The sequence below is a fragment of the Peromyscus leucopus genome, chromosome 8b, assembly GCF_004664715.2.
Source record: "Peromyscus leucopus breed LL Stock chromosome 8b, UCI_PerLeu_2.1, whole genome shotgun sequence".
NCBI lineage: Eukaryota > Metazoa > Chordata > Mammalia > Rodentia > Cricetidae > Peromyscus > Peromyscus leucopus.
The window spans coordinates 28,539,203-28,552,514 of record NC_051086.1 but is presented as its reverse complement, the minus strand read 5'-3'; the positions used below and the strand labels follow the sequence as shown (position 1 = coordinate 28,552,514).

At 39.1% G+C, this 13,312-nt stretch overlaps 1 protein-coding gene across 2 annotated transcripts in view; it reads right to left on the bottom strand.

The window, feature by feature from the left end:
• Positions 1-13,312, bottom strand: part of Mrtfb (myocardin related transcription factor B) — a 161,710-nt gene that overhangs the window by 95,556 nt on the left and 52,842 nt on the right. For both annotated transcript variants that reach the window (XM_028890039.2, XM_028890041.2), the window contains exon 3: positions 4,803-5,019. In XM_028890039.2, the coding sequence (XP_028745872.1) occupies positions 4,803-4,956 (154 nt within the window). In that variant the 5' untranslated portion in view covers positions 4,957-5,019. The remainder of the gene's footprint in view (positions 1-4,802; positions 5,020-13,312) is intronic.

Genomic DNA, 13,312 nt, shown 5'->3' with positions numbered 1-13,312 from the left:
TTGCAGGTGTCACTCTAGACTTTGTTTTTAGACTCTATAATTGTTCCTAATCTAAGTCCTAAGGCTGATTGAAAACATTAAAACTTGACTAAGGAATATTAGAAATACACAGTTATATTCTTAGTCTGATTCCTGAAGAAAAACAAATGATCAAAATTCATCAGACTGTTTAATGATGCCCTGAAGAGTCCCAGTAAGTACTTTGGATCCTAAATGCCCACAGGAGAGCACCTGAGGGGAGTTTTACAGAAAATGATCCACTGCTGTTGTCTCCAATATAAAGGACCAGGAAGAGCCTCAGCTCAGCTGCCTAGCACCTACTCATCTCCTGTGATACTTTCCGAGTTTTGTGGGTTCTGGCTCTAGAAACAGAACCGCCTGTCTCCTTGCATCTCCATTCCACTGTGCCAGCTCATGTGCAGTCTGAGGAGCGGAGTTTGCACAAGAACAATGTTTATTACCTTTGCACATTTCCAAACACCTGGACCAACAGGTTAATGAGGGGTGGGGAAATGTTCTCAGAGAAATTGCAAAGAACAGAGCAGCTGTGAACAGAAGCCATTATTCACTAAGGTGCAAGGCAAGTGGCTGCCCTTGGCACAGTCTGGAAAGTTCCCTGTCTGTTTGTGGCTGGATAAAGCCCTGTGCTGAGTCCAAAGCCAAGAGCTTTCTGTGTTTGCTTGTGTGCAACCAACTTTTGAGTTTGTCATTTTCCTCCAGTAAGGGGTCACTGATGAACAAAGCAAAAGAGGGTCTAGGTTTTTCACTATCAAATTTAATGGAAGAAAGAAAATCTCGGAAAAAAAAAATTAAGATGCTGCTGTAAGCTCAAGTCCCTAACTACGATAACCAATGATGTGAATGTCTGAAAAAGAAGTGTCTCCTTACCAGGACCCCACACATGCTATTTCACAGTAAACGCTTCAGATGAGATCAGGTGAGTTAGAAGTGGGAGGCCACAGTCAAAAGCCTGTCAGGATAGGCAGGCAGCAGGCACTGACCTCACTACTACTGAGTTACTGAGCCTGAGGCTGTGTGAAGGGCACTGAGTTTCCCATCGAAATACCCAAGATGCTCCAGAGAGTGTGCAGTTCTTTATCACAGCAGCTACATGTTCTGCCGTCCCACCCTGCAAACCGCCTAATAGAGTGTCCACTGGAGCCATGCTCTCCTTGAGTGTGGATGTAGGAAGAGGCTGCAGCTCCTTTAGGGAATGTCCTCCACCTGAGCTTTTCATATTGAACACTAAAGGCCAACATAAATATAGAAATAAGATGGGGCTAACTGGTATGTGATATGACACCATGATGTTTGGTGTCTCTGTGGATGGTCTGTTTTCATAAAGAAACACGGCTTATGTGTCTATGTATCTACTTTCCTTTATAGGGTCCATCTAGAAAAGCTAACTACCTAAATGATCATCTTATTGAGATGTTATTAGCTGTAATTTTAGCAACATTCAGACATAAAGAAAAATCTAGTGTATTTGTGCTGAACATCTTCCATATTTACTCCAGAGTTGGAACATTCTGCCACTCAACTAATGGAATAACAAAATGTTTCTAAAAAGATACTATGAGGGGAGATACTAGAATCATTACCTAAATGTGAACTCATCTGTTCACAGAGCTGAACTACAGGCTATGATGACATTATCCTTCTAATCCCTAATCACAGACTTAACTACCTATAATTTTTCCAACAGAAAAGAATCTAACATCAGTGAGAAAACTTAAATACTTAGGACTAACAACAAAACACACAAGCAGGGACATGTGAATGTGATGCTTTTATAGTGGTCACACAATACTTTGTAAGTGGTTTCAAGACCAATACCTCCATTTCATTATTATTTAAACACAAGAGAACAAAGAGCTAAAAATATGAACAACATACATGAAAATATCAAAGAAAGCAAGTTAGGGTCTATCACCTATTTTTATTATATATATATATATATATATATATATATATATATATATATATATATATCATGTTTTCTCAAAACCCAGATTTCTTTTTATTTAACATTTTAATTGGACAAAATGGTACACATTTATAACATATATGTGTACTGGTGTGTTTTGAAATATACACACTCTATGTGAAGCCTTGTATTGTACTGTTTTTGTAGTTGAGGACACTTAAAAGTCTCCTCTTAGAACTGTTCAGGAAGGCCATATATCATTATAACCACACACTGCTCCAACTCACTCCTTCTGACTCAGGTTTTTAATCCTCTGACCCATAACTCCCTAAAAATCTACATTTCTGGTAGCATGTACACAAAGATCTCCTTTATACCTTGGAATGTGTATTTAAAGCAGGCAGCTGCTATGAGCCTGAAGTTAGAACACTTGCCTGAACATAAGGCAACGTTTCAAACTTCTTGCAGTCATCTCTTAGAAAAGGGAGCTAGCTCCTGTTTGAATCCTTAGATGGTACCTCACTGTGAGATGGGCTTCCATGTCTTAACACTGAACAGAAATTGCTCTTGGGGAAAACACATTGGATGAAAACCCACTTCATTCAAAATTAATTTTATGTTTATAGAATCACTATAGTGATAATCAAAGAAAAAAATCAATACTTATTTTGAAGCTATAATCTTAAAGTACTACATTGTTGTTAAAAATGTTTTAAAACTACTTTTAAAAATAGTCAATTTTTTATTATTTAATTAATTTTTATTTTATGTGCATTGGTGTTCTGCCTGCCTGCATGTCTGTGTGAGGGTGTCAGATCTTGTAGTTACAGACAGTTGTCACCTGCCATGTGGGTGCTGGGAATTGAACCCAAGTCCTCTGGAAGAGCAGTCAGTGCTCTTAACCGCTGAGCCATCTCTGCAGTCATAAATAGTCAAATATTTTTCTCTCAGAAAGGACACTAGTAAAAGTTGTTGATTCTGGGAAACAACCAGGCAGGCAAAGGGCAGACTGGAGGCCAGCATACTCTTCCTGTGTTCTCAGAACAGCTAAACAATGTCCAATTGGCTTGAAAACAGAACACAAAGTGGGTTTCTTCTCAAACACAGAAGTTCACGTCTGCACAAGACTACAAATGATGACATATCAAACAAATGATTATGTCACAGAGATCATGAACAGGAAACAACTGGAGAAAACCAGTCCTACTATTTCATGAGTGGTTCTTAAGACTCAGCACAGGATTTCAGTGCTGGATTACACATGGATTCTAAGCTGTTGGAATTCAGAGTGACAGAAATGAAGGTGTATCCTAGAAACTATAGCTCAACAGATGAATGTGGGTTGATAAAACACTAACCACATAGAGTTTTGGGCAGGATGGTTTTAGTAACTGTGAGAGTAGAAAGAGCAATACAAATGATTGCATTATTTCATAAAACATAGCTGCCGTCTTAGTAAATTAGACATCTATCCTTTCATCTACCTCCCTAATGACATACACAGGAAGGGAGTGTTCTTCAGTGGTAGAGTGCTTGCCCAGCCTGGATAAGGTCCTGGGTTTCAAAATAACAAACTCCAAGTGTCTGAGGGAGCCTGTTCTCTATGTGCCCCTTACACTCAGGCATCTCCGTGAGCATCTGTGAGAGAACATGGCTAGCTATATGAACTACAGGACTACAGTGCACCCACTCCTGTGCATCCCTTCCCCTGCTACACATGGCCAGTTTGGGAGCAGTCTGTCACCTGATTTTATGCCAAATACAACTCAAATACCTGGGACATGAAACTGGTCTAGGGGTACTGTGCAACTGTATTTAGTCGTTACTGAGCAAATACATCTGTCTTGGCAATTATGCACAATAAGGCCAGGCTCTTGGGGACAGAACATCTAAAAAATGTCACTCAGGGCTCTTTCGGAACCAAGCCTATGTGTTGCTTAAGCCAAGGTGGCCAAGGGCAGATCCTAACAGTAAGATTCAGGACATAAAACTACATGAGCCTTAAGAGAAGGTGTTGCAAGTTCACGACAACCCTGTGCTGAAAGACTAAACATTACTCATTGTCCTCAGCAAGGAGAGGCTAGTGTGACTGGGATACATTCAAGCCCTAGAAACCTACCAGGGTAATAGGAAGCATTCGGCAGGAAAATCATTTTATTTCTTCTTACTTTTAAAACTATAATTTAAAAAATGTATTTGTAAAGGTAAACACAAAAACCCTTGAAGTTCTGGGTTCTGTCTTGGCATGGTCAGCATGTTCTTTGAACATCACACTGTTTTTACATTTGAAGTGTATTACAGTGTATTAGAACTAAGTGTAGCTAGTTTATATTTATTAGTATTGTTTTCTTGGGACTCTGGAATGCCTCTGTTATCAATGAGAATATGCAACACTGATAAGAACTGGTTAAAAACATTCATTCTGCATACAAGAATGAACTAGTTCCAGATAGAACCTAGCTCATCTTGCGCCGGTCAGTATAAAATCACTCAAGAAGTTCTTGCTTCACTGAGGTGGCTAACTCTTACCATGTCTGAAAAAAGATCTAATACACTGGAGATGGTAAAAGAGAGAGGAGGTCACGGCCACTGCCCACTTCTTTAGAGTCAGCGACTTCACAATGCCTTTCTAGGAAGCGGTCTTCCCGTCCACAACGGGCGAGTCTCAGGCTGACTTGTAAAGGCTGCACTGTTACCACAGACACTAGCAAAGGAGACGGGGAGTGAAATCCTGCCCTTCTCAGGAACCATCTTGTCCCTGTGGGGACTGCCAGGTGTAAATGACAAAGCATCACTCAAAAACTGGGATTAACTAGGCCCACAAAGACGATGGCCCTCTAGATCAAAGTCCCATATGCAGCTAAAAAAAACTCACCATTCTTCCGTTCGTTCAGAGGGGGTAAGTGCTGACTGGACTGTAAAGAGAGTTCCTGGAATTCGTGAGCCACAGCCTCGCTTTGAGGACTTGGTGCAAGGTGGGCTAAAGGCCCCAGCTCTTCCTCAGTGTCTACTGCCCCTGTGCGATCCATCGTGTTCCAGCCACTGGCAACGGGGAGTAGGAGACACCTCTTATGCGTGGCCTGTTGAAGAGACTGGCAAAATTTTAAAGTGTAAATTAAATGGTTTAAGTTTTCTCCAGTTTACACACAAGTATTAAGACAGGCTCCCAGGTTCCACTATAGTTCAGTTCTGCTGCTATGTGTCTGTTACTAATGAACTCTCTCTCATCTCAGGTTCTTTGTCCAACTCACAGGAATATGGTTCCTACCTAACAAGCATTTATACAGTAAATTTATACAGTATATATATATATATATATATATATATATATATAGAGAGAGAGAGAGAGAGAGAGAGAGAGAGAGTGCTAGGTGCTGAATAGGAAGCCAGGAGATGCCAGCCCATCCACGTTATGCAGGGGCAACTTGTCTGCTGAAACTGTGGCCTACTTACATAGTAGTATTCTCTACATATAGACTGTCAGCTGCCTAGTGGCTGGGTGGTTTGCAGTTTTGACTATTACAACACAGAAATTCTCCTATACATGAACCAGGAGTAGGATGACCAGGTTACATGACACAGTATACGTAGATTTTTTTTTTTTTTTTTTTTGGTTTTTCGAGACAGGGTTTTTCTGTGTAGCTTTGCGCCTTTCCTGGAGCTCACTTGGTAGCCCAGGCTGGCCTCGAACTCACAGAGATCCGCCTGGCTCTGCCTCCCGAGTGCTGGGATTAAAGGCGTGCGCCACCAACGCCCGGCGTATACGTAGATTTTTAAGACACTGGAAAAGCGCTTTCCATCCCTTGTGGTGGGGTACCAGATCCCAGATTGTCCATTATCCTTGCAAATCCTTTTGTAGATTCTGTTCATTTTAGACATTTTAGTGGGCATGAGGTTTTTCATGGTAGTTTTTTTTTTTTAAGTTTTGTTTTTATTTTATGTGCATTTGGTGTTCTGCCTGCATGTAAGTCTGTGTGAGAGTGTTAGATCCCCTGGAAGTAGAGTTACAGACAGCTGTGAGCTGCCATGTGGGTGCTGGGAATTGAACCCGGGTCCTTTGGAAGAGCAGCCAGTGCTCTTAACCACTGAGCCATCTCTCCAGCCTTTTTAAAATGGTTTCTCTGGTGATTAATGATGTTGGACATCTTTTTATGTACTTATTTCCCATCCCTTTATATTCTCAGATTAAATTCTGATGAAATATGCTCATTTTTAGTAGTATGCAGTTGGTTTTTTAACAATTCAATCTTGGGTCTTTTGAATATTCTGGACACAAGCATTTTGTCAGTATGCTTCTGGCAATCATTCTCTTCGAGTCAGTGCATTCCACTTTTGTGTTCATTGGTGTTTTATAAAAATTGGTTATTTTTTGATTTGGTAAGGTCCAATTTACAAATATTTTCTTTTATGTGTCATACTTTTGTTGTTGTAGCTAATATATCTTGGACTAGCCCAAGGTCACAGAACTGTGTTTCCTTCTAGACACAGAAAGACACCATATATTTAAGTGCAAGATGCAAAGTTTTGTATATGCAGTAAAAATAAATTAATATTGATGGCTTATGGATATCTGACTGCTACAGCATCATTTGTAGATCACCTTCTCTACTAAATTGTCTTTGCATCATTTTTGAAAGTCATTTAGCCTGCATAGTATGACTGTATCCCTTGGTTTTCAATTCAGTTCCTCAAAAAGGGTACACTATACCCTAGATCTTTGGGGGATCCCTAAGGCTACATGTACAGAAAAGACTCTACAGAATATAGACAATAATGTTGATTGCAAAAGGTTCTCTTAGGTAGATAAATTTGCAGGCAGAAATACTTATTTTACTAAGAAACATTAAAATACAGCTCAAAGATTTTTCAACATTGAATTTTCATTTTGAATTATTTATTCATACAAAATAAAATCTGGGGTGGCAGGAGGGAAGAGAGAGAGAGGGATCTGTGGGTGGCATGTAAAATGAATAAAACATTTCTTAATAAAATAAATAAATAAAAATAAAATTTGTTCATGCCAAAATATTTCAAAGACCAAGTACCTGATGCCCTTAAGAATGACAAGATGTACAAAGTCTGAACATCAGTGGTACTGATCCAGAGGGTCCTTTAGATAAAGATTTTAAAATATTTTCAAGGCAGTATTACCTGTTTTTAATACTGAAAGATCTCTTTTTCAACTTATGTCTTGACATTGTACTCACCTTAAACTCCCACACACTTCCAAATTGAGAAAATTATAAGCTAAGTAAATCTTTACAAAATGTAGCAAAGGGAAAAGAGTAAGTTTTCAAAAAAATTAACTTAATATTCGTGAACATTTTTGATAGAGCATGGAATATACTCTGAAATTTGCAGAATGTCATCTTAAAGTCTACCTAAGTGCTTGACAATTTCTTTTGAAAATTAAATCCAACATCCATTATAAACAACACTTTGTCTAGAAGTCTCTGAGATCTAAGGTTCAGCCATTCTGAGATGTTAAAGGAAGAGCACTAGAATGGATCGTCTCATTGGGTCAAAACTGAGCTATAAGGTAAGTATCACTCAGTCTGAAGTGGACAAAAAGTGACAAAACTGATTTGTCTGTAACTGACAATGTGGTGAATGACTAGGGAGTTTATTCCTTACAAAACTTAGTAACAGAAACATTCCAAAACAGAACATCTAACACTCATCTGGCAGGAAGTAAACACACTGGAGAATACTCTAACGTCAACCCAAGAGTCAACTTTAGTTCCTAAGACAAATCAGACATCATTCTCCAGGGTCTAGCTGGTTAAAAGTAGTCTTTAGCCCTGGTCAAGGAGATGTCTCCTTGCAACAGCCAGAGACCATTGCAGAAAATGGCAACTCATCAAAATGCACAGCTGTGGAGTCCAGTTCCAACGGATACATCCACAACACAACTCCTGCACCTAAGGCTCAGGGACGTTGCAGAAGAGGAGACTCAAAGAGTCTAAGAGCCAGAGGATCAGTTTGCTGTGAGACAGTGATTCCTTGAAGCAGAAGCTACACCCATAAAGTCTCACCAATATGGCTGCCTAAACATGACACCAACAGACACATTAACGTGGGCTGGAAAAGTTAATGAGTTTTAACCCTAGACAAAGACCTTGAGGAAACTAAGGAATACTGAAGAATGGGAGAAATCATTGTTCTCAGGGAAGACAAACCAAATGGTCAGGCCTGAAAGCATATATACAAGTAACATGATACAAACTGAACAGGTTATATCTACGAATATACAAACATATGTAACAGCAATGAAAGAAAAAGAGGTCATGAATTTGAAAGAAAGCAAAGGGTCACATGGGAGGGTTTGAAGGGAAAAAAGAGAAGAGGGAAATGATGTAATTATACTATAATTAAAAAAATTAAAATTACCAATAATAAACCAAATCACTTTATCATTTAATACTGTTGTGATAGGAAAAAAATGTAGAAAAACAAAACAGCAGGCATTAGCCTTTTGTTGTTGTTGTTGTTTTTACTTTGTCCCTTTCTCAATCTTTTTTCAAAATGGAATCAAGATAATATCACAAATAATGATTTTATATTTTTAAACCCTAGGTTATTGGATTAAGGCAGTCCTTACATCAGTGTTAACATTTGTTTCCAACTGAATGCAAATTCAAAATCAACTTTCTTTCCATAATACCTCCTTGTTTATAATGGCCAATAACTAACACATAGTCAGTAATAACTAACACATAGTCACTGCTACATATGGAAAATGCTAAATAAAAAGGTGCTCAAGCCATGTCTGTGTGGGGCTTCCAGAGTTTGATACACAACTAATCATGCCGATATGCAGATTATCCACTACACGCAGCAAAAAATGCCGTAGCCATAGTAAAGCTGTGCCTCTGCTCATCAAGTTCTCCTGAATCACAAACGTTAAGACAAAAATGAACGTCTAAATAAATAAGATAAAACATCAAGTTTGGACAAAGATGTTTAAAGACAAAGTTACTCACATACAACCAAGAATCCTTAATCACACCTGTTTGTTTTATGAATAAGTTACACAGTTGTATAAATGAATAAAAATAATCACAGAAAAGAGTATCTCATTTCAGCTAAAAGGCAGCAAATGCCAAGTAAGAGTGCTTCTTTTCCTTCACTGTACCAACTCAGGGATGGAGAGAAGGATCCAGATTCTCCTACAATGAGTATGGGACAGAGGGATTCTATTGATAGCCAGAGGAACACTATCTCCTGAGACTCCTTTCACAAAGAAATCATCTGTACTACGAGGGTAAAATGGGCAGAGAGTAATTACTGTAGCATGTGTGAAGAGGAGATGGCCTGGAGAGCAAAGTTATAGAACCCAATGTATACATGACACATCAGGACGGTCCATGAGGGTGAGCTAGCATTTGTCAGGCAGAGTTTTCTTCCTCAGAAAAGGCAGCAGCATAGGTAGAGATCCTAACAATGGAAAATGATGGAAGGGAGTGGGGAGGAGGCTGGGGTGGCAGAGTGGGTTAGGGATGGGACTCTAGTGGGGATCAGCCCGTATTTGAATTTTGACAAGGTGACTGTGGCAGAGAGTGAAATGCCAGGAACTAGGCAGTGGCTGTGCTGATGGAACTAAGTTTTAACAGTATTTAAGAGATACAATTCCAAAGTGTCAGGGCTGAACCATGCAAAAGGTCAAAGATCTAAGGGTGGGTAGAAGCCTCCAGACAGACAGTTGGAAGGTAGGTGCTATACCACACACTGAGGGGAAGGGAGTGAGAGGCAGATGAGGAATACCCATTGTACTGGGGTAAAACTGTAGACTCCCAGACAAGAATATTAAAGACAAGTATGGCGATAGCTGTCTGAATTACACTCCAGATACCAAGAAATGGAAGCTGCAGACTCGACGTAACGGTATAAATGGGGCATCTTTTACTTCACCTTTTTTCCCCCTTCCCTTCTCTGTGTAACAGCTTTGGCTGTCCTGATACTCTTTCTGTAGACCAGGCTGGCCTTGAACTCACAGAGATCCACCTGCTTCTGCCTCCCGAGTATTGGGATTAAAGGCGTGTGCCACCACCACAAGCTAATGGGGCATCTTTTGACAATAACTTGCAGTTCACTCAAATTAAACACCTCTAAGTAGTGTTGTCACTTGTAGCAGTTTGACTGTATATGGAGCCATTAAATGCAGGGCAAAGCAACTATAAATATACCAAATACCGACGATATCTTGCATAGAAAAAGTTATGTAACAACCCTTCTCTGTAGACACAGTTACCGCTCTGAGAATGTCAGGTAATGGCTTGTTTTCAACCTGGAGCAGGCTGTAGAATGTTCTTCCAACATCTCAGTTCTAATGAGCACAATGATGACTTCTAAGCAAATAGTCTGTGTGATCTATAAAGAATTAGTGGAAGCAGAGAATACATGTAGCTTTTTAACTTCTATATTAAAAAGACAGAATTAATGCCAATCACTTCTAAGTAATATAGGTAAAATGCACCTTTTAGCTTGAACATCTGTTTTCAAAGTTTTGTTTGTAGTGAATGATTCTTATAGAGTAAGAACAGATTAGAGGATTAATTTTAAATCAGAATGATTTTCACATTTTGTAAACACTACATTTAAAGCAACTGCTGATTTTGAACCCAAATTGGTATTTGATTTAGATGCTAAGAAGTAAATTCTTTTAAACAGATTAAGTATTTCATTTAGTTATTTTTGTGTAGTACTGAAGACTGAACCCAGGGCCTTGTGACAGAGTCTGCCACTGTGTCACACCTTCTATGCATTTTATTTAACTGGTAAGAAAAATTCATCATATTTTCATTTCCAAGTACTCTCCACCAAAAAAGGAATAAGAGAAAACTATAAGGAAAGGGAAAACTAAACAGAATTGTCTTCTCTCCCCAGCTGTTTGCTCGTCTTGATATTAACAATTAACAGAATTTAAGTTTAAGTTTACAATTTATGAACAAACCCGAGATTGATGCACTTGCCCAGGATGTGGTGACCAGCTAAGTGAGCAGTGGTGTTAGAGCCACAGGCTCCTCGCTTGTGACTCAGTTCCTCAGTACTTAACCAGAGAGAACACACTGCCTGATTAGCAGACTGAAATCTTTTGTTTTTTGGTTTTTCGAGACAGGGTTTCTCTGTGTAGTTTTGGTGGCTGTCCTGGATCTCACTCTGTAGACCAGGCTGGCCTTGAACTCAAAGAGATCCGCCTGGTTCTGCCTCCCAAGTGCTGGGACTAAAGGCGTGCGCCACCACTGCCCGGCTAGACCGAAAATCTTAGTTAAAAGAGGAGACAATAGAAAGGGCAGATCTTAAAACTCTTTTCTTTACATTAAAGTGTGCAAATGACCATTTACTGTCAGCATTCTAACAGAGAGTCAAAGCTCATCTCATACAAAATGCCTGTGATCTCGTTTTTGCTTTGAGAAATAGAATAAATAATTTTGAGTTCAATATATATTTATACTTTCAAATTTTCAACCCACTTCTTTTGTTTGTTTTTTTTGAGATGGGGTTTCTGTGTAGCCCTGGCTCTCCTAGAACTCACTCTGTAGACCAGACTGGCCTGGAATTCTGAGATCTGCCTGCCTTTGCCTCCCAAGTGCTGGGATTAAAGGTGTGTGTCACCACTGCCGGGCTCAACCCACTTTCCCCACCACCAATTTCTCGTTTCAAAAGTATATCTGCAGCATGACTTTGTGTGTCTAAACATCAAGTATTTTGTGCTCCAAGTATATCTGTTTACATAACATTTCAGTTACTGCAACAGTCTAAGCAGATTAGAAGTAAATGCAGCTGACTTCTACTTAGCAAATGACTCCATTGGTAAGACCAGAAATGCATCACCAAACTCCAGCATTAGCTCTTGATCACAGCTCTGTCCTGGGACAGAGGGAGCAGAGAAATCAAGAAGTGGTAAGCCTGTAGCGGAGGATGGGGAGATTTGACCACCAAGCACTAAAGAGTCATCTCTAATCAGAAACCTAGACTCTGTTAACATAAATTACAACCCAAATATTATTTTAATACTCTTTGATTTCTTGCAAAATGTATTAGCATTGTACTTGCAGACAACACCTCAGGGCTCAATTTTAGGGTGTTAAAAGAATACCATCAATAAGCACCTGATATCATTAGCAATATATGAGATAATTTACTGATTTTACCAGTCCTTCAAAACATTCATGAATTGTTTGTGTCAATCTCATCTCACATATAAAATAACAGTTGTATATCTACGAACATTTTATCACTTGCTCTATAGCTGTGGATAGGAAACACCCATTTTTAAATATTTACCTTTGTAATACTGCGTTGTAATAAGGTATTACTTTCTTGTTTACCAAGAACTCAGGGCTATTTGTTTCCTCCTCTCTTCTCTCAGTGCCTGGCAGTCACTAATCTGCCATTTGTATCCCTGCTCTACAGATTTCATTAGCAACAGAATCACAAAGTGTGTGACCTTTTTCTGTGTAGCTTCTTTTATTTAACATATTTTCAATACTCACCCATATTGTCACAAGTATCAGCATTCCATGGCTTTTTGTAGTTAAATAATTCACTGTGTGGATTTACCATATTTTGCTTCCCCATGGCTGGCATGATGAACTTCGGCTATCGTGAATTATGCTGTGGTGAACACTAAAGTACAAGTCCTGTGTGAACATATATACCTTTGATACCTTGGAAGTACACACAGGCATGGAACTGCTGGGTCACAGAGTACTCTACACTTAGCAGTTTGAGGAAATGCCCAATTGGTATCTACAAGGCAGAACTGCTTGATGTTCACCCCAGCAAAATGTTACTTCTCCAATTTCTGCACATGTTTTAAATTTATTTTTAGACAGTCTCATATAGGCCAGGTTGGCCTTAAAACGTTCTATGTAGCAGACAGTGACCTTGAATTTCTGACCCTCCTGCTTCCACCACCTGAGTGCTGGATTATTGGCTTGCACCATTATACCCAGTTTATGTGGTACTAGGAATTGAATTCAAAGCTTCCTGCATGCTAGGCAAGCACTACACTAACTGAACCACATACCCAGCACCAATAAACCTTTTTTTTAAAAAATGATAGCCTAGTAGATGTGAATTGACAGCTAATTGTGGTTTTAATTTGCATGCAACTAACACCTAATGATATTGAAAATCTGTTTTGTGAGTATTAGCTATTTATGTACCTTGGAGAAAGGCCCATTTTAAAATGTTTATCTTTTTATTATTTGAACAGTCATTTCTATTTAAATCTGTACAGTAAACATAACTAATACTACATCTTAATAGATTTGCTGACCACAGGCACACCTGTCAGAAAAAGAGTCAATGCCATCCAGTACAGAGTGAGAGCTAACATTGAAATTTCAAAGATTTGGAAAGACTTTGCCAGAGTTTTTC